The 25077-nt window shown below is 38.0% G+C and overlaps 1 protein-coding gene across 2 annotated transcripts in view; it reads right to left on the minus strand.

The window, feature by feature from the left end:
* Positions 1-235: 235 nt before the first annotated feature.
* LOC143848722 (carbon catabolite repressor protein 4 homolog 1-like) overlaps positions 236-25077 on the minus strand; it is a 31276-nt gene continuing 6434 nt past the window's right edge. Inside the window, exons 2-13 of one of the 2 annotated variants that reach the window (XM_077357725.1) lie at positions 23815-24523; positions 23366-23452; positions 17845-17925; positions 17659-17739; positions 17409-17498; positions 17265-17318; positions 17077-17168; positions 12877-12988; positions 10324-10453; positions 8588-9184; positions 8102-8238; positions 236-414 (exon numbers count right to left, since the gene is read on the minus strand). In XM_077357725.1, coding sequence (XP_077213840.1) covers positions 9009-9184; positions 10324-10453; positions 12877-12988; positions 17077-17168; positions 17265-17318; positions 17409-17498; positions 17659-17739; positions 17845-17925; positions 23366-23452; positions 23815-24523 — 1612 coding nt within the window. In that variant the 3' untranslated portion in view covers positions 236-414; positions 8102-8238; positions 8588-9008. Of the gene's footprint in view, positions 415-8101; positions 8239-8587; positions 9185-10323; positions 10454-12876; positions 12989-17076; positions 17169-17264; positions 17319-17408; positions 17499-17658; positions 17740-17844; positions 17926-23365; positions 23453-23814; positions 24527-25077 lie in introns of both variants that reach the window. The other variant, XM_077357724.1, reaches the window with a different exon arrangement.

Below are 25077 nucleotides of genomic sequence, written 5' to 3' on the forward strand. Positions count from 1 at the left end.
GAAGATAAGGGGGCGAATATATCACTCCCCAATGTTTTCCTAGTTGAAAAACTGGAATTGAACAATGCTTTGAACCAATTGGGCTAGAGGTTTCCAATATAGCACTTGCACTTCCCTTCATAAAGGCATATTTTGCTTGAATGACGATTGAGGATGCTAACTCTCTTTTAAGTAATTAAAATATAAAATAATCCATCAATTAATTATCTAAATTTAACGTACTGAAGTCCTTAAATTAGATAATAAAAATTATTATTAAGATAATTTAGATAGGGGATCGATATCAGCACAATTATATTTTGATAATGGCACCACTCACTTTGCTTTACACTTTACTAATTGGATACTAGCATCTTGATCGAGCTTGGATTACCATAATCAGGCATTGGAAACAGCATCCTATTCTGATCCCACCTAATTTGGCCAAGAAAAATGAATTACTTTGCTGTGATACCAATGCAATGTAAAAAAGGAAGAAATAAAATAGAAAGAGAAAACAAGGAAAGAATTCATAAAGGCAACACTCCAACCCCACCATCAGAAGGATTTATATAGAGATCACTTAACTAGCTCAATGATGGGCCCATCCTACAAACGTAAATAACTGAAGTGTTTAATGAAAGAATTATACCAAAAATGTAATATAAATCAAACTAAACTTATTTTATCTTTTAAGTCTTAACACTCTCTATGTATCTTATTACTTCTTCGTTTCTTGATTCCCCATAGCATTTAATAGGGAAAGATCTTGCATAGTTTTTTCCCTTTATCTTCACATGGTCTGCTAGATAGTTTTCCAAAGATGTATTCTAATTGGGAAGAGCCACCTCATGTCTAATAGACTAAGGAATAGGTTCCATACTGGCTAGATGCCATACAATGGATTCAGAACTGATCCAGCAATTCCCTCTTCAATCTTCACTCCTACACATGTTGCACGTATTCGCCATATTCACCATTCGCCAATCGTATTTTCATATTGCTCATTTTGCCTCAAAACAATCTTATTATTTTTCAAATAAAGAAAAAAAGCATAGTTTCTGTCGAAATGCTTATAGTTTGATAGAAACCCTCACAAAAATCAACTCCACCCGCAGTAAAGAAAAGAACAATGAGATTCCTTTAAGTTATTTCTAAAAAATGACAAAAAATAAAAGGAAAACCTTTGTAGACGAGCAAATTGTAAGAAGAAAATTCATCAGATATGGAGCTATATACTTCTGAGGTTTGGCATATCTTGGGTTTTTCCATTATCTATTCCGGATTTGATGCATCAGTGGGAGTATGTGCCGTGGAGAAAGAAAGGAAAATTATTGTGGAAAATTTGTTTGCTTGCAACATGGTGGGTGATTTGGAAAGAAAGAAATTCTAGAGTTTTTGAGGGGGTTGCTAAATCTCCGTACTAGCTATATATGAAAATTATTGCCCTCTCTATATCGTGGGCAAGATGTCTTCTGGCATTCCGATTTGTTTCGGCCTTTGATTTATGGGAGGGGTGGAGAGAAGTTTGCTTTAGTAGGGAGGCTAGGCCTCAGATTGCTCAGCAGTGGGTGGCTCCTATTGGGATGTTCAAAATTAACTTTGATGGGTCGGGTTTTGGGAACCCGGGCCCAGCCGGGATAGGCGGGTTATGTCGAGATGATCGTAGCGAAGTTGTGTGGGCTTATTCTGGCGCTCTTGGGGTATGTGATGCCTCGGAGGCCGGGTAAAGGCCGTATATCATGGTATTAAAAGACTTGATAGAGAAACCGTGGATCACATTATTGTGGAGGGTGATTCACTCAATGCAATTCGATGGTTGAAGAGGCCAGTGTTGCCTCCTTGGAGATTTTCGTCTACTTTGATGAAATAGATGATCTAATCTCGGGCTCTGCTATTGTTTTCAATCATGTGTCTGCCAATGGGGAGGCAGATTCTTTGGCTAGGGGTGGGGTTAGTCGTATGACATTGGAGTGGTTTGACTTCCTCCCTCCTTGAGAGTTTTTTGTATCTTTATTTTTATTGTTGTGGTTCCTCTTGTACTTTCGGGAGTGGTCCTCCTTGGCCTGCTCCCTTATCTAATGAAACCTTTCTACCATTTCAAATATATATATATATATGGGTGAAAGTTATGGGACATGATTAAATACCTTTGATGAAAGTTATATGGAATACTAAGTTGTTCTAACTTCAGATCTTCTTAAAACCACCTCTTTCCGCTTTTTCCGTAAGAGATTATTTAGGAGTCCCTTCTTACCAAAGCTCAATGGCAAACTAATCACTTCATCACTTTCACCATCTTTCAAATCGACGTTGATTTCTCCTAAATATCCTTTCTTACTATATTCCCCATATCACCGAGTACGGAATGATCTTCCATAGAAATGCTCTCTATCTCCAGAGAGTCCTACATTGTCTCTTCGCGACTTCAGGATCTTCCTTCCTCCTTTTTTTGTGTTATTGGATCAGGTATGCTCTGATACCATGTTATTGTAGTAGAGGAGAAGGAGAAGGAGAAGGAGAAGGAGATGAAGACAAGGTGAGGGAGAAGATGGAGTCTCCTTGAAGGAACTCCTACCAAATAAATGGTTTGGATCACCCCAAAGATGTGGGCCCACTGTGTTTCTAGCCGTCACCTCATATAAGCTTATATGAGGGGCCACTCATAGTCACCCCCCCCCCCCACACACACACACACGCGAGAATAGATACATAGACAAAGACCAAAATACCCTTTAACATTACCAAAGCCCAATGGCTAACTAATCACTTCATCACTTTCACCATCTTTCAAATCAATGTTGATTTCCCTCTAAATATCCTTTCTTTCTTACTATATTCCCAATATCACCGAGTAGGGAATGATATTCCATAGAAATGCTCTCTATCTCTACCTTTTACTTTTGTTTATGTTTCATTGAACAAGGGTTAGAGTATATAAGCATAAAGTAATATCTAATCCCTAGCCTACATTATATTTATTGATTGATCAAGGGTTAGACTTGTTAAGGCTTAATTGGCAAATTGATTTTAGTAATCCACTTAATTAAGCCCTAAATTTTTAATTAGCCAATTCACCCCCCCTCCCCCCGGGTTGTCACCTTATATTTCATATACCCTTGCTTGGATCTGCTCCTGCTGAACATCCTTCGTAACTATGGCCGTTCAATGCAATTTGTTCCGTCAAGCTTAACAGTGGTAATTTGTGCTTTAGGCTGGTCCATGTGACTGGTCCGATTCGATCATATAACTGCCCGATGACTACTCTTCGAATCCACAAAAGAGTTTCCAGCAATGTTATCACCAAATCAAACATGTACATTTAAAACAGTCTCATGAAAATGATCCAAACCTTTCAAATCTCATTAAAATTACTCAAAATCACTCCCATACGCTCCTTACAAAAGAAAATGATAATAATCCCTTTCAAGTTCCTCCAAAAACAATGTCCATGGGAAAGATCAAATCAAAATACTCCAGATATGATCCCTGTAATTTTCAAATTTTGACAAACCCAACTCTTCATTATTCTCGATGTAAATAAATCAATATTTTGGAATCTATTGGGGTGGATCTACTCAAATCTCCATAGTACTTTATTATGTCAGGTGGATGACCTGTTGGGGATGTGATCTAAGGTTCTCACTTCTCAATATCTTATCTCGATGATGTTTTGGAGTCTAGAGATGAAGAATCACTAGATATCTCTTAGGATTATGATCTGCTCTGATACAAATTAAACAAGAAAGATATCAACGGAAAGTATGAAGAGAAGGAGAGGAGATGGTGAAGAACATAAATATTTTGCGGGGATAGAAGTTAAACAATGTGTAGCTTTCTCTCTGTTAAAGTATGTAAGATTAAATACTGCCTTCTTCAAAAGCTTAAGCTTTTGGAGTAACTGGTTGTTTCACATGGTACCAAAGCAACGGTCCTAAGTTCAAACCTCTTCAATATTAAAAATCCACATGTTTTGGCAAACCCCAAAAAGGGGCCACATGTGCCATGTGTAGGCAAACCCTAAAAACGATGGGCCGCACGGGGGGGGGGGGGGGGGGGGGGGGGTGTTAAGTATAAAAGATTAAATAACACCTTCTCCAAAAGCTTAAGCTTCTGGAGTAACTGGTTGTTTCACAACCTTTAATGAGAAACATCCAAAGGGACAAATACCCCTCATACAACAAATACATTCAAATGGGGTGGCATCATGGGGTGTAAAATGGATTGTTTCCTTCAGTTTATTTAGGAATCCCTTTGGGGATGGGAAGGCACAAGAAAGCAAGTTGGGATAAAAAAGTAGAGAGAGTGGAAAGAAGATTAGACACTTGGAGGAGAAATTTAGTTTCAAGGGGTGGAAGGTTAACTCTCATTAAGCCGGTCTTGGCAAACATTCTGATATATCAATTATCTTTATTTAAATGCCCTGTTAGTGTATCATTGAGAATAGAACAAATTCAAAGGAGATTCTTATGGGGAGGCTTAGATGAAAAGAAAGGCATCCCTATAGTAGCTTGGGAGGAGATATGCAAACCTTGTAAGGCAGGTGGTTTAGGGATAAGAAGGATCGAGTAGGACAATTAGGCATTATTGGGTAAATGGTTGTGGAGGTATGGGGAGGAAGCATCTCACCTTTGGGTCAAAGTAATTGACAGTAATTATGGACTGATTGTGGGTCACTGGTGATAAGTAGGGTTCACAGTGTGGAGAGACATAATGGGTTTCAAGTGGTGTGGCAGGCACTAGATTCAAAATAGGGTGCACAGCATGGCACGCACTACATTCAGAATCCAGTCGGGTGAGTTAAATTCTAGCAAGATAAGTGGTGTGCTCCGTCATCTTTAAAAGACCTATTTCCGGACCTGTTTGTGGTCACTTCCCAACCAGAGGCCCTTGTTAAAGACTTATTGGAGAGAAGAGATGATAGGATTGTATGGTTGCCAGCTTTCAGAAGAAATTTCTTTGACAGGGAACTCCAATCAGTGCCTAGTTTTTTCGAGTTACTAGAAGGGTGAAACGGTTCAGATTTAAGGGTATGGGCCTGGAACACTTCAGGCAAATTTTAAGTGAAACCCTACTACATGCACCTCATGTCTTGCCCTGCAACCCCAAACATCGCAAGGGTATGGTACATTCAAGATCCTCCACGGTGGGAATTTTTTGGTGGGCTGCGCTTCTTAAGCGAATTCAAACAGTGGACTTCTTAAGGGAGCGAAAAAATGTTGATCATAAACCACTACACTTTATGCATCCAAGCGGGGGGAATAGTCACTGTAAGGTCGCTAGGAATGTCTGGAGCGGCATCCTACGAAGATTTGGAATATCTTGGGTATTCTGGAGCATTTTTGGATCTTTTGGAGTGTTGGCAACTGCGCCATGAGGAGAAAAGGAAAAATTTTATGGAACATATGCTTCCTTGCAGTGATTTGCGTATTATGGAAGGAAAGAAATGCGAGAACACTCAAGGGGTAAGCAGAGGGAATCCCCTACTTATTAAATAAAGTAGTAGCTCTCACAATATTTTGGGTGAAAATTCTTCCCTGATTCAGATTTGTTGCATCTTTCGAGTTGGGGCATAGATGGAGAGAGGTTTGCCAGAGTTCAGAGAGACGGCAAGGGATTGTGCAAGAATAGGAACCGCCACCTCCTAGTTTCCGGAAACTTAATTTTGATGGCTCAAGTCTTGGAAACCCGGGACCAACTGACATAGAGGGTGTTCTAAGGGCTGAGAGGGGGTCAGTGATTTGGGTTTTTTCAGGCCCTATTGGAGTTGCCGATTCAAATGAGGTCGAGGCCCGAGCGGTTCATCAGGTAATAAAGTATTTAGAAGAAGAGGATCTACATGTAACATAGGAACTCACCATTTGACTCTGATAATCTAGTTAGACTTTAAGGACTCTAGAAAACATAAAGGACACTTACATTTTTTACACATAATAACTACCCTAGATGACCACAATGACTTTTCACAGAACCAACAAATACTAATTTTGATTTACAATTTCCAACACCTACTAGGGTTGCAATCTTTCTAGGGAAGATGAAAAATTTTGGAAAAAATTCCACATATCGAAAATGAGTTGACCAAAGCACTTGGGTGATAAGCATGGGAAGATAATCTAAACATTGAAAAGATAATCTTAATCTAGCAACTCTAATCAAACTACCTCTAATCTAATCCTTGAAGTGAGATCTCCCACACTTTAATCATCCTTGACTACTGCATGATTCCTACTTATTAGTGAAAAGGGGGTTCATTGCATAATTCATAGTTAATGGTAATAAACAAGATCTCAAAAAAATGCTTAATTGAATTTCTGAAAAAACATATCAAGAAAGCTTGCATAAGAAAAAATCACTATTAGCAATTGATAGCCATTATTAAAGCAAGAAACTACAGATACTTAGTATTCATCTAACCCTTATAAAACTGATATGTATATATATAGGGATTTGCTAGGGTCCGTCGCACAAGGCATTTCACGGCTAGTCTGTCGCATTTCAGACCAGCCACCTCATGAATGGAGAGAAAAGTTGTTGTCTCCATTCACGAGGTGGCTGGTCTGAAATGCGACAGACCAGTCGTGGAATGCCTTATATATATATATATATATATATATATATATATATAGAGAGAGAGAGAGAGAGAGAGAAAAGTGGACCCGTCATACGAACAAGCAGAACAGAATCATTTGGAGCGACTTCACTTGTTACGTATTTTTTAGTATTAAATAAATCAGTTGTAGGGCTGCTAACATCTTTTAGGAGTTATCTAGAGTTATTTGGTAGTTGTATTTCAGCACTTATCAGTAATAGAAAAGGCAGCAATGAGATTTTATTCGTGTTCCCCTTTATCTTGGTGCAATCTCCCATTACGAGATTACTCTATTTCTTTCCTCTTGAGCAGTGCCTTGCGAGACACCATAGCTAGAGGACACAAAAAACGATTCCTCATTGAGGAATCTATTTTATGAACATAACTAGGTAACAGAGCAGCACGATCCCGCAGCATTCAAACGAACAATGGATCGTTGGGAGGAGAATATATGAGAGATCAAAAGGCTTCTTGTTTCATTGCCAGCTACGATCGTATGGCGTCGGCATTCATACTAAAGCCAGATGAGCCTCCATGTAAGAAGAGCGAAAAATTTAATTCGTGCAACAGGAGTACTGTTGGAGAGGCTTCCACGGAGAAAAAAAGAAAAAACAAAAGAAGGAAAGAAAAGAAGAGAGCAAGAAACCAGAAAGAAGAAAAAGAGAAAAGGCCTCAAAAGAAAAGCGTAGATAAATATCAGTGTCGTCGATTCCAACAAGGTTTTAGGTGAAAATTTTATCGTTTTGCTGCATTTGCTCAATGTCATCGAAAAGATCCTCACCCACGGCCATCCGTTCATCAATGTTCCAATCATTTCAAAAAGATACAACAAAGTTGCTTGGATGAACGATGGGATAAGATAGATTTGAAAGGGAAGCTGCCTCAACCCCTAAAGACAACATACGAAATGGCAACTAATAGCAAGACCAAGAGAACAAAAAAAAAAACGAGAAATAAGACTTTCGGAAATTGCACACGCTTAATCTTCAACTTGAGGACAAGGTTGATTTCAAGAGGGGAGGAATGTTACGTATTTGTTAGTATTAAATAAATCAGTTATTTTTTATCTGGTAGGGTCTTTTCAGTTTGGTAGGATAAGGTTTATCTTGGTAAAATAAAGCCATTGCAGGCTATCTTGTAGGGCTGTTAGCTATCTTTTAGGAGTCATCTAGAGTTATTTGGTAGTTGTATTTAAGCACTTATCAATAATAGAAAACGCAGCAGAGATTTTATTCGTGTTCCCCTTTATCTTGGTGCAATCTCCCATATGAGATTACTCTATTTCTTTCCTCTTGAGCAGTGCCTTGCGAGGCACCATAGCTCGAGGACACAAAAAACGCTTCCTCGTTGAGGAATCTATTTTATGAACATAACACCACTCCACTTCAAGAATTCATCGGTTTTAACCGCTTGGAAATCGAGATTCGGAGATATGGACAGAATGGATTGGATTTGTCGAATGCGATCTTCATTTTTTTCCATCCTCGGCAAATAAAAAAAGAACTGCCCAGAATGATTAAAGAACCAAACCTTATTTTTTGGCAATTCAATTCTTGTTGGAAGGCATCATTTTGTAGAGGAAACTGTTCTTTAATCAAGTGACACAGAGAACAGCTGAACAGCATTGTTCAAAACAATATGCCTGAGTTCCATCAGCTCTTGTTTCCCTACAAAAAAAAGTAAAGAGAAGATGAAAAATAGACACATGTCAATTACTATAGTTCAAAGAAAAGGTCCTCCAAAATGTGTAATTCTTCTTTTAATTTCAACATGTTCAAGATTATTTAGTCCCTTTAAAGGAAACTGTTATTGAAACAAAGGCCTGTTTGTGCATAAAAAGATAAATAATGTAAATAGGTCAATTCAAAACCTAAAACTTCTCAAAAGGGAACATGTTGAAAATCTAAGCACTTTTTATATTTTCCTCAGTAGACTCCAAACTTCACAGGCAAATCATTGTGAGCATGCGAATTAGATCTAATACATAAAATCAAGCAATTTAGACAAGCACCCTACCTGCTACAACCTGGCCAACCAATTGCTGGAGGGTTGCGATGAACTGCTCACATAACATCTTCGTGGAGGAGAATTTGGAATCTAACCCATTCCAAACTCTTCATGGAAGAAACCCTAGCTTCTGCAATGAAAATTCACCCAAAAAGAAAACATATCTCGAATAATAATAAGAAATCCCTGGCAAGATCTCTCTAGTCTGATCTCTTTCACTCACAAACGGGGCGATTTAAAACATGAAAAAGATGGCAATAAGTCCAAAAGTGACCATGGCATCTTCATACTAAACAACTGAATTATATTTTCAATCAAAACATCACAATTTCCTAAAACATAACCCATTTCCCTCTCACAAACTGAGGCTTCCCAGCAAAACTGATCATCGGAAAATTGACCAAATGAGCTTATTGAAAAAATCCCCCCTCTATAGCCTTTGTACAACCAATGGTCTTTGAATTAGATCCTTGACTGGTGGTCTGAAGCGGAAACTTGCCATGAGGGCGATATGGTCAGACGGCCAGTGAGGTGATGGAAGAGCGGTGTCCTTAACAGATTCAACATCGAGAAGCTCCAAAAGACTATCGACTATCAATGAATCCACTGTTCCGTAGAAGAAAATAATAAAAAAGAAAATCAGAATTCGTATAATATTAATAATATAATGTTATTAATTATTATACGATGGGGATGCTGACATTTATGAAAACGACAGGTGCAAACAAAAAGAAGGAAATTCCACCTTTCTTAAAATAAAAGTTTTATGTATATACACTGAAACTGGGTGTGAGCACCACAAATGATTCGATGAACATCCAATCAAGGTTTCAAATGTTGGTTTTAGTATGGATTCAGTCCCCACAAAAGTTATGAAAATCTTGTACAAATCATGGAAGTTAATGGAAGTCCGTGGAAACGATGGAATTTAAGATGAAACTTTAGAAAATGTTAGAATCAGAGCAAATACACAACTAGAAATGATAGCACATGCGACACAACCATACATAATTGTTTAACAAGATCAAACAACTGGTGACATACCGTATCAGGCATGTCTAGAATGGTATGGTTCATTTCTAAACATAGATATTTCACATGTTTGAAAGTTGGTGGTCATGTCATTTCTTTTACTTTCCAAACTACTCATCTTATTAATGGGATGACATTAATATTTTGATACATGTTTTTTTTTTAATATATGGGTGCATCACAAGGAATCAAACATTGGACTTTGGTCTCAACTTCGATCCCTACCAAAGTCAACATATGTGGACTGAAATCAGCAAATGTTGGAGGAAGTTTAAAACCATGCATCCAAATGATATGATTTTCAGACTACAACCCATGAGCAAAGTTGCCTGTTATGGGAGCACCAACGTAAGGGGTTTGTGTGATAGGGCAGTGGATAAAGTTTATACAAAAAAAAAGAATAGAGGGGATTGGATTAATGATATGGATATCTTCGTGCACAGTTAAAAATTACCCCATGAATAAAAAATGGGCAATGATATTTCCCCCCCCCCCCTCGCATTACGCATGCGCCCCCCCTTTTATCGTGATTTGACGTCAAAAAGTGTTAAAGTTGCCCACTGTTTACATCAAATCAAGTTATAAGTGGGGCGCATGCATACTGCGGTGGGGAGGGATGTGAAAATATCATTTCCCTAAAATAAAGCAATCAATATCAGTACAGCAAAAAAAAGAAATCAGAAATGAGCTTCAAATTATAATTAGCAGCATACCTGTGTGGAAAATGTAATCTATAGTGCCCCTGAATCTCTTCGTGAAGTTGGTGAATAAAGGCTCATTGGTACTGGGATCCATACATCTCTGTTGTGAGCCAGGCCGACAAAAATACGAATACGCACTTACCTGAAGAGAGAGAGAGAGAGAGAGAGAGAGAGCAGGAAGAAAAAATAAGAAAAATGAAGAGGAAGAACAAGAAGTCGAGAGAGAGAGAGAGAGGAGGGAGTCCGACATGATCCTACTACCACAGAACATGCACACCCCGTTTGTAAGATCAATGCCGACAAAAATTAACAGTTTAGCTTCTTTTGGTTATTTTCTAAAAAAACCTCGTTTGATCATGGTTTTAGATCATACAATTATGATGGCACCAGCTACAATGGGCTAGACTTGTGGTTGCTCGCCCATTCAACAGATTCGATTGTGTACATGAACATGCATAGGGTGCATAGGGCCTAAATACACCTTTCTTTCTTGAGAAGTGCTAGTAGAATGCCCAAGGTGACATCAGGACTGGGACACCTACTCCATGTGAACCACGTGTGCAATCCTGCCCTAACTCCCTTCCTAGGTATCCTCATATTATTTTCTTTTTTTTTTCTTTTTTATTGCGTGATAAAAAAAAACCCTTGAATTTACAATATGAGATAGTTAGTTTTTTCGGTTTTCTTTCATATAGCTAAGTTTGCCCTTTTTAAGAGATTTTGTGTATTTGCATATATTTAAATTACATTATAATATAGTAGATAATAATATATAGATTCCTTCACAATAGTTGTTTTCAATGTAAGATATTGTTTTTTGGGGAGATAGGTAAGCTGGGATTGAACCTTCGACCTCAAGTTTGAAAAGCAAAGCCTTAACCAACTGCCCGTCTCAAAAAAAAAAGCCTTAACCAACTGAGCTAGAGGCTTAACCAACTAAGATAGTTAACAGCTATAAAGAAAAACACATTTATAAGGTATTTAATAGCTATGGAAGAGGTTTTAGACATTGTGGGCTCAAATAGTATCTCCTTTTGGCACATTAGAAGACCGGCCAATGGTGTGGCGGATAAGTTGGCTAAAAGTGGAGTTCATCTGGAGGCGCTAGAGCAATATGATTTTCTCCCACCTTGATCCTTTGTATTGTCTTCTCCTTTGTATAGTCTGTGTATTTTACTTCTTCTTGTATGTATTTTTTGACCACCTTGGTCCTATTAATGAAACTCTTGACCATTCAAAAAAAAAGCTATGGAAGAATTTACATTTATATGAAATTTAATAACTATAAGGAAATTTACATTATAAGGTATTTAATAGCTAAAGGAAAGTTTACATTATAAGGTTTTAAATAGCCTCAGGGCCCATCAAAGTTTTTCCATTGTATATAGCACATATTGATAGATGTGACATACTTCATAGCTAAGGGGGAATTTGCACTTATAAGCTTTTTAAATCACGGGGCCACACAAGTTTTCTCATTATATTATAGTAGACATATGCATGTATACATACATATAACAAACATATATATATATATATATATATATATATGAGAAAACGGTTCCTACACATATGTGTAGATAAGTTATCTACACACTAGCTTAAAATACAGTGGGAGCCACATTATTTGGGTGATCCAAACCATTCATTTTTAAGGCCCTCACATAGATAGGGTGTCCACAAAAAATCAGATCCATAGGATCATCCTAACCATTCGAACTGTGGAGGCAAAAAATGGACTAATTTGTGAAGGTTTAAAGACATCCATTTTACCTCCACAAATCGTAGGGTTGGGATGATCCTATGGATCTGATTTTTTGTAGACACCCTATCTATGTGAGGGCCTTTAAAATGGATGGCTTGGATCACCCAAACAATGTGGGCCCCCACTGTATTTTAAGCTAGTGTGTAGAGAACTCTCTACACATATGTGTAGGAACCGTTTTCTCTCTCTCTCTCTCTCTCTCTCTCTCTCTCTATATATATATATATATATATATATATATATACACACACACACACACACACACACACACACACACACACACACACACACACACACACACACACACACATATATTTATATATGTATGGGATACAAGGATCAGTGAGAATCCAACTAAAGTCCTTTTCAACCATATGGCAAAACACGAAGGATGGGCTTCGCACCTGTTGAAGTATAAAAGATTAAATAACACTATCTCCAACAGCATAAGGTTTTGGAGTAATTGGTTGTTTCACATGGTATCAGCGCCCCAGGTCCTCGGTTCAAGTCTCACAACTCCCTGATATTAAAAAGTCCACATGTAAAGCCAACCTAAAATAGATAGGTTACATGTGCCACGTGCATGGCCAACCCAAGAAAAGAGGGGCCACACCAATGTTAAAGTATAAAAAATTAAATAACACTATCTCCAACAGCTTGACCTTTTGGAGAAATTGGTTTGTTTCACAGCACCAACTTCAGCCCTTGAGATATACAAAGACATGAATATACCATTCAAAAAAAAAAAAAAAACAAAGACATGAATATCCATGGAGAAAGAAAAATAAAACCAGCCTTACCAGAGGCAGAGGGTGAGTAAGCATGATCTTTTGAAATATACCAAGAGGATCATCAGCCATCTCTGGGTGATTTGGTTTGACTTTGCCCGTCGCTACAAGATTATAAGCAGCACTGAAATAATACAAGCAAAAGACACAGGTTCATTAATATTATATTGCAGCAAGAAGCATAACAAAATAAAGAAATACTATGATATAGGAAATGGGAAAAACAGGACAACTTGTTTTCGATGAATTGAGAATATGAGAAGAAAATATGAAGCTTCCTCCAGGCCCATCAATATGATGTCAGGTGGATCTGAACCCTTCATCAGAGTAACATGAAGAAAGAGGGTGCGGTTAGATTTGATAAGAGTACGTGACTCTGGACCTTTGCTCGACTTCTTTGACCATCCATCACTGATCAAAAGGTTGGGATTTTCTGAATTCTGACCAGAGTGATTTCAGGGTAGAGCATCTACAAGGTGATTACAACTCCACCAGATAGAAGGGTCCAAAGCATGAAAACCTCGTGTATGGGGCCAGACAAAGCTTCTCATTTCCTTCTCATAGAAATCACCTTTCATAGTACCAAAAGTCTTCACTTTCTGCCACTAGTAGACCATCCCTTTCTATTGCTGAGAAGGGGATATGTAACAAGGAGTCATGGATAGAGACATGGTTTTCAGGGTCTAGCATATAGAACGAATCTTAACAGGGCAACCCCAGAAAAATAGTGGACAGGGAGTCCACCAATGATACATTTGCGTGCATTTTTGCCGTCTCCTACCCTATGTACTAAATGCAGGCAGTGTAAATTAGGCAGGGACATGCATATCAACGTCATGCACAAATGTACTAAATGCTACAACATCTAAAAATTTATTATTAAATAAAAATTTTGTTCATAAAAGCACAAGCCATACAGACGCATCCAAATTGTGTAGCCATTAGAACTATATAAATAATATATAACTACATCAAAAATTAAGGGAGAGTAGCTGGGTGAAATGTGTGCCAGACATGCATATCCAGTGAAAACTCAAAAATAGGATGAGGAGAGGGAGTAGTGAGATGGGACATGAGTAAATGAGCTGACCCATTTACACTCTTCCATTAAATTTGTTAATGATGGAAAAAATGCATGTCACACCATATATGAGAGAACTCAATGAAACAACCATATAATAAAAAGTAAAATATTATTCCTAATACTCACACCCTAAAGCTAGGGTACATATAGTAAAATCTACTTGAATCATATAATGAGCAATAGAGAAGAGAATACAAAGAAAGAATTTGTGGGGAGAGAAGATGTTTTTCATCGTCACAAAAACAGAAACACGATGACACATACATGTAACAAATGACCAAACTACCTTTAATGAAAAGCAGCACAATAAAAACTTGGACTATGTACTTATTTCTAACTCCTCAACAAGCTGATATATTCTCGTAAACATGTACATCTTGTCAATCAAATATAAATGGTGATCAATAGGGACGCCCCTCGTGAATATGTCTGCAATCTGATTTCTAGTAAAACAAAAAGAGGAAAGATGAAATATCTCACTTCTCTCCACCTCTTTGAAAAAGTACTAGTCGACATCTATGTGTTTTGTCTTGGGAACGAAACATTGGATTTGGTAATAGCTCAATGGTGCTTTGGTTATCATAGTATAAAGCAGTACGGGAGCTTCTGTCATGCTTTTATAAACTGGCCTTTCTATTATACAATGCAAGAGTTTATCATATGGAATCTACTAAGGAGATTTATGGCATACGTCTTTTGCAGTAACACTGTGGCTCTCTTTGTTCTTTGTACCTCTGCACCAAGGAGTAGTGTAGTTCTCATATGGCAATTTCGGTTTCAGTATGTGTTTCGGTCGTTACGAAAATGGAAACATGTCGATTTCGAATGGAAATTTCAGTGGAAATCCTTTAAAATCACATTGACGCATGGAAACATATGCAAATGATGGACATTTATGATGAAGTGTTATAATAAGCACAAATACTCACTCAAAACCCATCACAAAAAAAAAAAGCACTCATAATGGTTTAACAACATCGAGCACCTAGTGACATGTGGTGTCGCGTACACAAATAATTCAAATAATATTTATACATAATACATATACCATTATACAACAGTTGCGGTTTTGGTTTCAGTATGCATTTGGTAAGTAAATGGGTCAGCTCATTACTCTTCCATTAAATTTGGTTTCAGTTTATTTCGATCATTTCGCGTCGGTTTCGGTGCAAATTTAGAACCATGTCTTACATATCAAACTCCTCCAAATCATTCTTCAATCTTTGAATTTCAAAATCATCATTCCCAATAATCATATATCATCAACATAAACTGAAATGATAAATGCATCCAACCGAGTATGCCTGGAGAACAAAGAATTATCAGATAGACTTCTTTTATAGTATATTGTCGTAAGAGATTGGCTAGGTCTATCAAACTACGATCTTGGGCCTTGCATAAAACCGTAAATGGTTTCCTTAAGCCTACAAAAATGACAATATCTGTTCAGCATTTTGTAACCATCTGGATGTTCGCCTGCTCCAAATATACTTCCTTTAAGCACCCATGCACAAGGAGGCATTTTTCAGATCCATCTGACTAAAACCTCGACCAAATGAGTCAGCCAAGGCCAAAACAAGTCTCGTTGTGTTGCTTCGACAACAGGACTCAAGTTCTCCTCATAATCAAGGGCAATCTGATCATTATACCACTTGGATTCCAATCTAGCTTTGGCTCTATCCAAAGTGAAGTCACGATTTTGCTTCACTTTGTACACTCATTTCACCCCAAGGAACCAAATGTCGGTTTTGGTACGGACTTCAGTCCCCATAGAGGTGGAAGTAATTCGTGAAAGTCTATGGAGTACATAGAAATCTGGTCAAAATCATGAAGGTTTATGGAAGTCCATGGAAACAATGGAAATTTAAAATGAAACTTCTAAGGAATTCTAATATAAGCACAAATACAAACCCAGGTCTTGGTCCAGTGGCCATCTAGCATGAAACTATAACGGGCAGATTTGGCAAAGGTGATCTGGAAAATGGGCTGCTAGCTTGCTACCTTCACTGCTCAGCATACAAGGTCAGTCTCGGTTATATCCACATGTGTAAGGCTCCACCAGTTTTTATCATGCTGGAACCTCCAGTCAGTTTTCTGCAGTTAATAAGATTTGTGGCCGTCGCAACCACTCATTCGTGAACTACATCATCAATTTAATGCCCAATACCAGACTTTTTTGTTAATGATTCTCACATATGGGAGATACTTCTCTCACCATGCCATCCAAAGCTTCTTGGGTTATTCACTCGGGTGCCATTCACCACATCTCTGATGATAGAAGTAACCTTTCCTCGTTCACATGGGTGCCATTCAGGTTCACCACATCTTCAATAATTTTACAGATATTGTAACCTGCGCTTAAGTTATAATAAAAAAACGTTAGGCATGCGATTGTGTCGTAATCTTTCTGATGCGTCAGTTAATAACAAGATCATTGGCAAAATCGACATAGACACCAGCCTACTATAATCATATAAAAAAAAGGGCGTCCCAAAGCACGAGGCTCCCGCCATTGCGGGGTCTGGGGGAGGGCTAGATGTACGCAGCCTTACCCCCGCTTTGCAGAGAGACTGTTTCTGTGACTCGAACCCGAAACCACCAGGTCACAATGGAGCAGCCTTACCGTTGCGCTAAGGCTCGCCCTCACTATAATCATATGTTATTTGAAAATATATCTTATACAAAGGTTAGTCCATAAAATCATATGATCCCTAAATTTGCATCTAGATAAACAAAAAATCATTAGAACTTACAAAGCAGTATGTAAAGAATATTAAAAACTATAAGAAAAAAAAAATTAACCCCGATTTTTAAAAATTTCATGTGCCTGACACAATTCCTTAAATTGGAATGTCCTCCTTGCATAGACCTTGAGCTATTATATATTTAATTATTTGATAGTCATAACTGAATGAAAAATGCAAATCAATAAATGTTGACAGAAATATGTGTATCATTAATACCTTCAATACTTGATTAAAAGGACCCAAAATTGACATAAAAGTTATGGTCAACTAGGATGTGCCATAAGAATCCCCAACTGCCTTTCATCATTGCAAGAGAAAACAGAAACATGTACCTAAATTTCTGGCAAAAAAGAAACTTCATAGAATAGGCAAAAGAATAACCTTCCAGGAAGAGAGTTCAGATCCCCGCAAAGTAGCACAGGGATGTGTAATTCGGAACCCATTTGATTTAGCATCTTTAGCAGGGTAGAAATCTAGTGAAAGAAAATTACTCTCAACTCAGTGAATTTGTTTCTAATAAAGAGTCACACAGAAAGGATTGGAATGCCCAACAAATAGAAAATGCGTACCTGAAATAGTTTGACATCTGTTTGGTGTTTATTTGCATGAATATGAGTATTTGCCTGATAAAAAGTAAACCTTCATGTCAATAGTCTCACTGATCCAACTGCTTATTCTAAAAATGCGGTAGGAGCCAAAGTTGTAAATAGTACCACACATATTAATTGGCTATTTTTAGATTGTAAAGTATCATCTGAGCTATTTTCCTTTAATTCCAACACTACAATAACTGCAACATTGTCCTGCAAAATCAAATTGCATATAGATAGTGGTATGATAAGTCAATAAAGGCAGTGAAACGAGTTAAACAAATTTTATAGTACACAACAAGAAAGGGATATGGCTTCTACATTATTTAAACAGCACAACAGATTCAAAGTAATAAATAAGACATGTCAAAACCTTATACAAACGATTGAAGCTGATACTCGGATTCTGTTGAAGTCCTCGAACCAATTTTTGCGCAAATTTTTTATATTCAAGCTACAATATAATTTGTCAGAGATATGTTAAACCTTTCTTGATCAGGAGAGAATTACTAAACTTCACGTTTTAACTGTATGGATATTCAGAAGAAACTGTTATTACCTCATATTTCTGAACTTCCTTGAACCGATCACGTCGGAAAAATATTGCACACCCTTCACTTACATCTTTACCTGTGTACAACTGCAAGAAACCCAACTGAGACCATGGTTAGCCAAAACAAGGAACAGAAGCAACATAGCACACTTCTCACAATCTTCAACCGCAGGAGGATGCTTGTATGCACGCACTTCTTGGGGATCAAGATGGGTATTGCATTTCTAATATGCAGATGGGTACATCAAGATGCGAGTTGCAAAGATACACAGAGCATTGCATCTCTTGGAAACTAATTGATTCAGTGTAAAATGGGACTTCAAGTGATAATCCAAGTAACCATCTATCAGACCAAAGCAAATAATAACCCAAACACAAAGTCAAATACTGGAAAGAAAGGAAAATGTTATGAAAATTGAGTAGATCGTAGATAAGCTGATATCTCTGACTCCCCAGCTAAATGGGGTTGTGGAAAGGATCATTAGATACCAAAAAGCCTCCCCTGGTACAGGGTTAATGTTTGGAAAATATGGTCTCACAAGGGTCGAGGCACACATTGATGCTGACTGGGCAAGATCAATTACAAATAGCAAATCCAATTTGGGGTACAGCTCATTTGTTGGAGATAATTTGGTCGGTTGGAGAAGAAAGAAGAAACTTGTTGTTGCCTTGTCAAAGTGCAGGAGCAAGGGATAAACCGAAGGCATATTGCGAGAGAGAGAGAGAGAGAGAGAGAGAGAGGTCTTGTAGATAAGAATTCTATTTTGTGAGTTGAGCATTAGAGTTCTAGGACAGATGATCCCAGATGAGCCTGCATTGTGAAAATAAGGCAAGAATTAGCTTGCTCACAATCCACTTTAGCATGACAGATGAGCCTGCAATGTGATAATGAGAAGATTGCTGACACTTTAACTAAGGCTGTGTGCAAAGATCTTTCTCATGGGATTTTGACCAAGCTAGGCACCATAGATATCTTTCCACAACTAGGGATCACTATTCGTTGACGATATCATCATTTTAGGCAATGATTTGGGATGCACCAACAAGCCTGAGGTCTTTTTCTCCCGTTCACATTCATGATGAATGATTTGGAGCCATTGATATATTTTCCTGGTTTGGAGGTACCCAGCTCAAATAGAAGTTTATTACTTAGTCTAGATATAACAAGGCTATGGTTTCTCCTGCATAAATCACAGACAAGGTTTAAAATTTGGTTTCGGTTTCGGTGACCATGGAAACAGAAAATGACGGAAACATATAGAAACTGATGCAAATGCTAGAATTTTAAGATGAAACTTCGGGTAACGCTAGAATAAACACAAATACATAATTAGAACCCATGACATAAGCAAGACATCCATCCATAATGGTTTAACAACATCGAACACCTAGTGTCATTCGTTGTTGCACGTGTCTAATAATTCACAACATACCCCATTTCACATTTAATTCATATAAATATATATACATATATGTACACATAGTCGGTAGTATATATTACATTTCACATGCAATTCATATAAATATAAATATATAACACATACTGATATAGGATAACACTAATGCACTTACAATTTTGGTTTGGGTATGAGTTTCAGTTTCTGAGAAGGGAAATGGTTTATAAACCCAACCAAGAAGAGTGAAGTGGAAATAGGAGAAAAATGAATGTTGGATATCAAGGAACGCCCTGCCTTCGTGGGACTCGACGCTCCGGCACCATATAAAAACTCATGGGCCGTTGTTGGATCAAATATCAAGGGCGGTCCCACCTTCATGGGACTTGACGCTCGGGCATCATATAAAAACTCTTTTTTAGTAGGGTGGAAGGCTTGTGTTAGAGATGTTGTTGCCCCCTTCCTCTAACTCAACCTCTACCTTGACCACAACCACGAAAAGAAATGTTGTTGACATAAAGAACTTCAAATTGATTCTGGGATGGTTGAGATTGTTTTGAGTTGACATGGGAGGAAAAGAAACCTTCATGTTGAAGAATTAGCAGGCTTAGATCGACAAATGTAGGACAAGAAAATTTTGTCATTGTATCTATGATAAGGGCTATAATCATCACCAAATCCATTTGGAACATAAGAAAGTTTTCTTTATCGTCAATGGATTATTAGATCACAAATTGGTCAAAGAGGGTCTTAATGTGATCATTCAAAAAAGGAGATTCTTAATGTGATTGAGGTATTGCTGCATTGATGAAATCTGTCGCTGACAATTTAAAATCCAAGTGCCATGACACAATATAAATTTTAGGTTGCTGAGGAGTAACATAAAAGAATTTCCAAAGATCCCGAGTAGTGGGCATCCCTAGCACTTGGGCCAAGATTCCAGGGGAGAGTGTGGAACTGTTCCAGCCTATGATGTTTTAGTCATTGGTTGTTCATATGTCAAGGGTTATAAGCCCAAGGGAGTTGCAGCACTTCTGTTTCTTCTTTGGAAGGTTCCACATATTCAAGGGGAGGTAAGAGAGGTGCCGTCCGGGTAACAAAGAATCCCTTGGCCGCTAGCAATAGGTAACTTGTACCTTCCAGAGAACAAAATTACCATTTGAGTTCATGGAGACAAGTTGTGATAGGAAGAAGGAAAAGAGAGATAGAGAGACAGAGACGGAGAGAAGGGGAGGAAGAGACAAAGGAAGAGAGAGGACAAAGATGCCACTATAAGGGACCTATTATTAAGGAGCATGATCTATGGATGTTAGTACATTAACATTTCACCAGGATGAATCTTTCAGAGGAATTGAAAATTTAAGAAATTAGAATATTTTCGTCTCCTAAAAATAACAGCTACAACTTCAGCACCAATAAGAACAACTTTTTCTGTGGGCTGAAGACTCCATGGGAAACAACCCTGGAAAATCACGGATTTTAAGTGATAAGCTCAGGACAATACGAATTCAATTAAAAACAAAATCTCAAATGTTGTAATTCCTTGGAGGGGCAAAAAATAAGTTCAGAACATTATAATGTAAATGATAGGATAAAATTCAGAAATTGAAATAGTAAAATATGGAGAAAAGATGTAAAGAAGTGAGACATGAAGTGGAAGAAGAAAGATACAAAATGTGAGGAAGATAGTGTAATTCATTTAATTCAAACATCGTGAGTACAATAAGTTATATATCATATGATGCAAATGACTAAAATACCCTTACATGAATAAGCAAAATAGTCCCCGTCAAGTCGAATATTTCTTTGAAACATAGACAGAATAACCATATCCAAATCCTTCTAAGCAACTTATTCTGTAAAGAAGTCCGTTCAGTGCGTGATCCAATCATCGCACCCATTCCACCTGCTTAGAGTCAACTACCCAGACCGAGATAGGCAACCCCAATGTGTATGGACGTAGGATCGATGCTTGCCAAACAAGTGCGTGTGTTGCTCTCCATTTAATTCCTTAGTGAATAGTCCAATCTAATCTCCACTAGAAACATTTACAGGAATTCTACTTTCATACTTGTGAAATGAAAATCTACTTCCAGATGCTTAGTCCTTGTACAGAAAAGTGGATTGTGTGACATTTTAACGGAAACACAGAGAAGAGTATGAGAACCTAAACTGAGATGTAGCTCCTATAGTGTCGTATCCATGTAAGCTGTACGATGATAGAAGCCGTGGCCCTATATCCAGCCTCTACACTAGACCTCGCTACTGCTCTATGTTTCTTACTGCTCATAGTAATTAAAGTCGCATTAACCATAACACTATAAGTATATCCTATAACTGACTTCCTGTGGCATTAAACATAATACTCCGAATCTTAAGGGTTGCCTGCATACTCCCAATTCTCTAGCAAAGACAGCCCTAATCTGCATTAGATTACCCCTCTATTGTGACAACTTGTCCATAATCTCTTTCACAGAACAGCCTCCCCTAGTGCTAGAAGGGTGCGCAAGGTTATGCTACGTGCCCCTCTTCTTTTTTGGTTTAAGTTACGGTTTCAAATTAGAGGGAAACGATGATTAACCTTAAGATGCAGAGTGATAAGGAAGAGGACTTGGATTTCCGAGGAATAGGGTTAGGATTTCGAAGAAGATGAGAGAAAGGGGGAAAATAAAGATTTAGGATAAGTGTAGAGTTTTGAATGACAGGAAGAGAATTAGGGCTTTAATGAAGAAAAATAAAGATTAGTGTTACGGTTCAAAAGATTTGAGAATTTAGGAAATGAAGGTTTAGGGTTCTTAGGAGAGAGAAATGGGAGAAAAAGATAGAAGTGAGATATTAGGGTTTGAAAAGTAGAGACAAAAGAGGAGAGGCATTAGGGTCATTGAAAATGGAAGTGAAACAGGGTTTTAAATGACAAAGGAAAGAAGTTATGGATTAGAATTTTCGAGAATAGAATGGAGAGAATAGACGAAGAACATGGTAATGATATTTGAGAGAGAGAGAGAGAGACGGGAAATCAAAAGGAAGATGAAAAAGAAGCAGATCAAGAAGAGAAAAATAAAGATAAATAGATCGCGACAGAGATAGAAAGAAGTAGCTTTTGGACAGATATCATTTCTGAAGGTTTATGGCCCTACTCTCTTACCATGCAAATGATGCAAAATTTGTAGAATCTTTAGGGAGAAAAGAAAGATGGAGAAGAACAAAGGAGGAGGTCCCTTGGACGATTTCATTCAGTAGTCAAATATGAGAAGGTGAGTGACCTATTTATACATCGATACATCAAAGAAATGTGAAAGAAAAGCGATGCACATTTTAATCTCTCCATGGAAGTCGGGATAACTAAAAATGCCCATATTATGCCTAAAAAGGTGTAATTTATGACAGTCATTAACCAATATCTGAAAATAATGATACACTGCTAGCAGGGTCCATTTTGCTCTCCAGTATTCATGGCCCGTTTCTAGATCAGTGGAAGTCCATCTCCAACCATTTTGGATGGAGCCTGGATTTCCATAGCATCAAATAGTAACACTTCAAAAGAGGGATTGTCCGTTAAGTCAGTTAAGATGTAAATCTGCATGATGCATTCTCCACGAGAAGAAGTCCAAGGTCTAGATCAGATTCCAGAACCAAATAAAGGTACATCAAATCATATCATTCTTTTTGGAATTGCAAAGGAGATTAAGAATGCTTTAGCTGTTCTTTCCTCTGGCATCCTGCAATTAATTGGCAAATCCAGCAGGATGATTTACACCAGGGTCACATAAGACTCCAACCAATAAAAAGAATGCATATTTCATTGTCGTATCAGTAAATCATTTTAAAAAGGAGTTCTACACTGAAGTGCAGCCTTGCCAAAAAGGGCAGAAAGGGCGCCCCCATTGGTTTAAAATCACCAATGCACATTTACTGTTGCGCGTTGGTGATTTTCAACCAATGGGGGCACCCTTTAATCCCATTTTTGCAAGGGCGCCCTTCATTTTAGAACTCCTCCATTTTTAAACACCTTGTACAGTGCAAATTTTAAGTCAGGAAATCACAGAAGCTTTAAAATTAGCCTACACAGAAACCTCATCAGGAGGGCGAGAAATGAGAAAGTTCAATCCATGACATACATGCATTGAACTTACCAGCATTGATTTCTTCTTGTAAATAACTGAATAGCCATGCTTTGCCAGCTCAGGTGCAAAGAAATTCTCAAAATGATCACTCTGAACCTGTTCATCAAAAACACCAAAGATACATAACCTGAGAAAGCAAGTTTCAAATCGTAATGATTTGGAAGATAGAAGCGAACTGTCTTTGAAAAATAGAAGAGAACTGTCAGGGGCGGAGCCAGGAATTTACACTTTGGGGGGGGGGGGGGGGGGAACTAATTTACACTTGATAAGCATTGGTCATTGGGGGGGCCATGCCCACTAAACTAGCCATTTATGCATGTACAGCCATATGCACATAAAAGGGATTTTGCAAGTCATTGGAGGTGCCATGGCCCCCCTCATGCTATATGTGCCTCCGCCCCTGCGAACTGTGTTTTCAGAAAATTACAGATCATAAAGATAAGGTATTCAGAATTCACCTCCTGAAGGCAAAGAATATCTGCATCATATCCAACAATCTCACGAAGCAAATTTTTGCTGCGGTATTGCCATGTAAGAGCCCATGAAGAACAGTAATTGTTATAACCTCCAAAGGCATATATATCTGAAAGGACATTGTATGACAGCACCCTAAAAGCTCCAGTAACTGAAGGCCGGGCCCCCAAATAGTTGCTCCCATATTCCTCAAGAGGAGCAATTTCAATCATACGACGAATATGAGGCAGAGGAGCAATAATGGCATGACCAGTCAATACATTAGTTGTTGCGGGCAAGGGGTTTCCAGTGATACGGTCAATGGCAACACATTCCAGCCTCAAACAATGGCCCACATCATCTATCACAGGTACATAGGTCTTTGAAGAGCCCACCTTAAACCATGGTTCCACCACGGGCAGAGTTTTGTGACTTTCAAAACTAGACCAAGCACCAACAGAAGACCAACAGCCACAGCTCCTAAGTTCACTTGATGCTTGATCATCCCGACTTAATGTATTATGTACTATTGCGGCTGCCTTATGATGACGTTCCCGGTGATTATGCCATGAATCCATAAAACACTTTGCAGAGCAATGGTAACTATCACAAACCGGTATCTCTAATGCTACACAGCACATACACTGAACGGTTGCTAACTTGGAAGTGTGCACATTGCAAATAAAAATATTTTTATCATTTACACACCGGTACCTGCTAAGAAGACATGTCTCTGTCAGGGATATCCCCAACGGCCCTCCCTATTATGCTAGTTACCCGACGATAAATCAAAGGCCACTTTTAAAGAACAAAAGTATCCCTACATCTTCGATAAAATGAAAATATACCCCTATTTAGGTACACATGGAAATATTAGGAGGGCTGTGAATTCATCATCATTAATAGAGAAAATCTTGTTAGTGAAGCCAACTACTGTATCACTGTAGCCAACTACATCGTCCAAGTTTGATTGGAGGATGTGCACATATAAGGCTACTAAACACCTGCCACATCATCTTCATCTTATCTCATGATTTTCATTTGTTTGATTAACCTTGTGTGTGGCCTTGTAATATGATTCCTAGGGTCTCTTCAAGGGAAACCAACCTCCTAAACCAAAGCTTGAAGAAAATTTGTCATACCTTATTCAACCAAACTATCTATCCTAAATAGAGAGAACTATAGAAGGAAACAATCTCTCATTAATAGAGAGAGTTACAAAGAAACTACTAATTTAGAAGTCCCCAAAAGCAATAAACTTTAAAAAA

Source organism: Tasmannia lanceolata, unplaced genomic scaffold (assembly GCF_043159265.1).
Source record: "Tasmannia lanceolata isolate RefF3 unplaced genomic scaffold, GAP_Taslan_0.1 ptg000016l, whole genome shotgun sequence".
Lineage (NCBI taxonomy): Eukaryota > Viridiplantae > Streptophyta > Magnoliopsida > Canellales > Winteraceae > Tasmannia > Tasmannia lanceolata.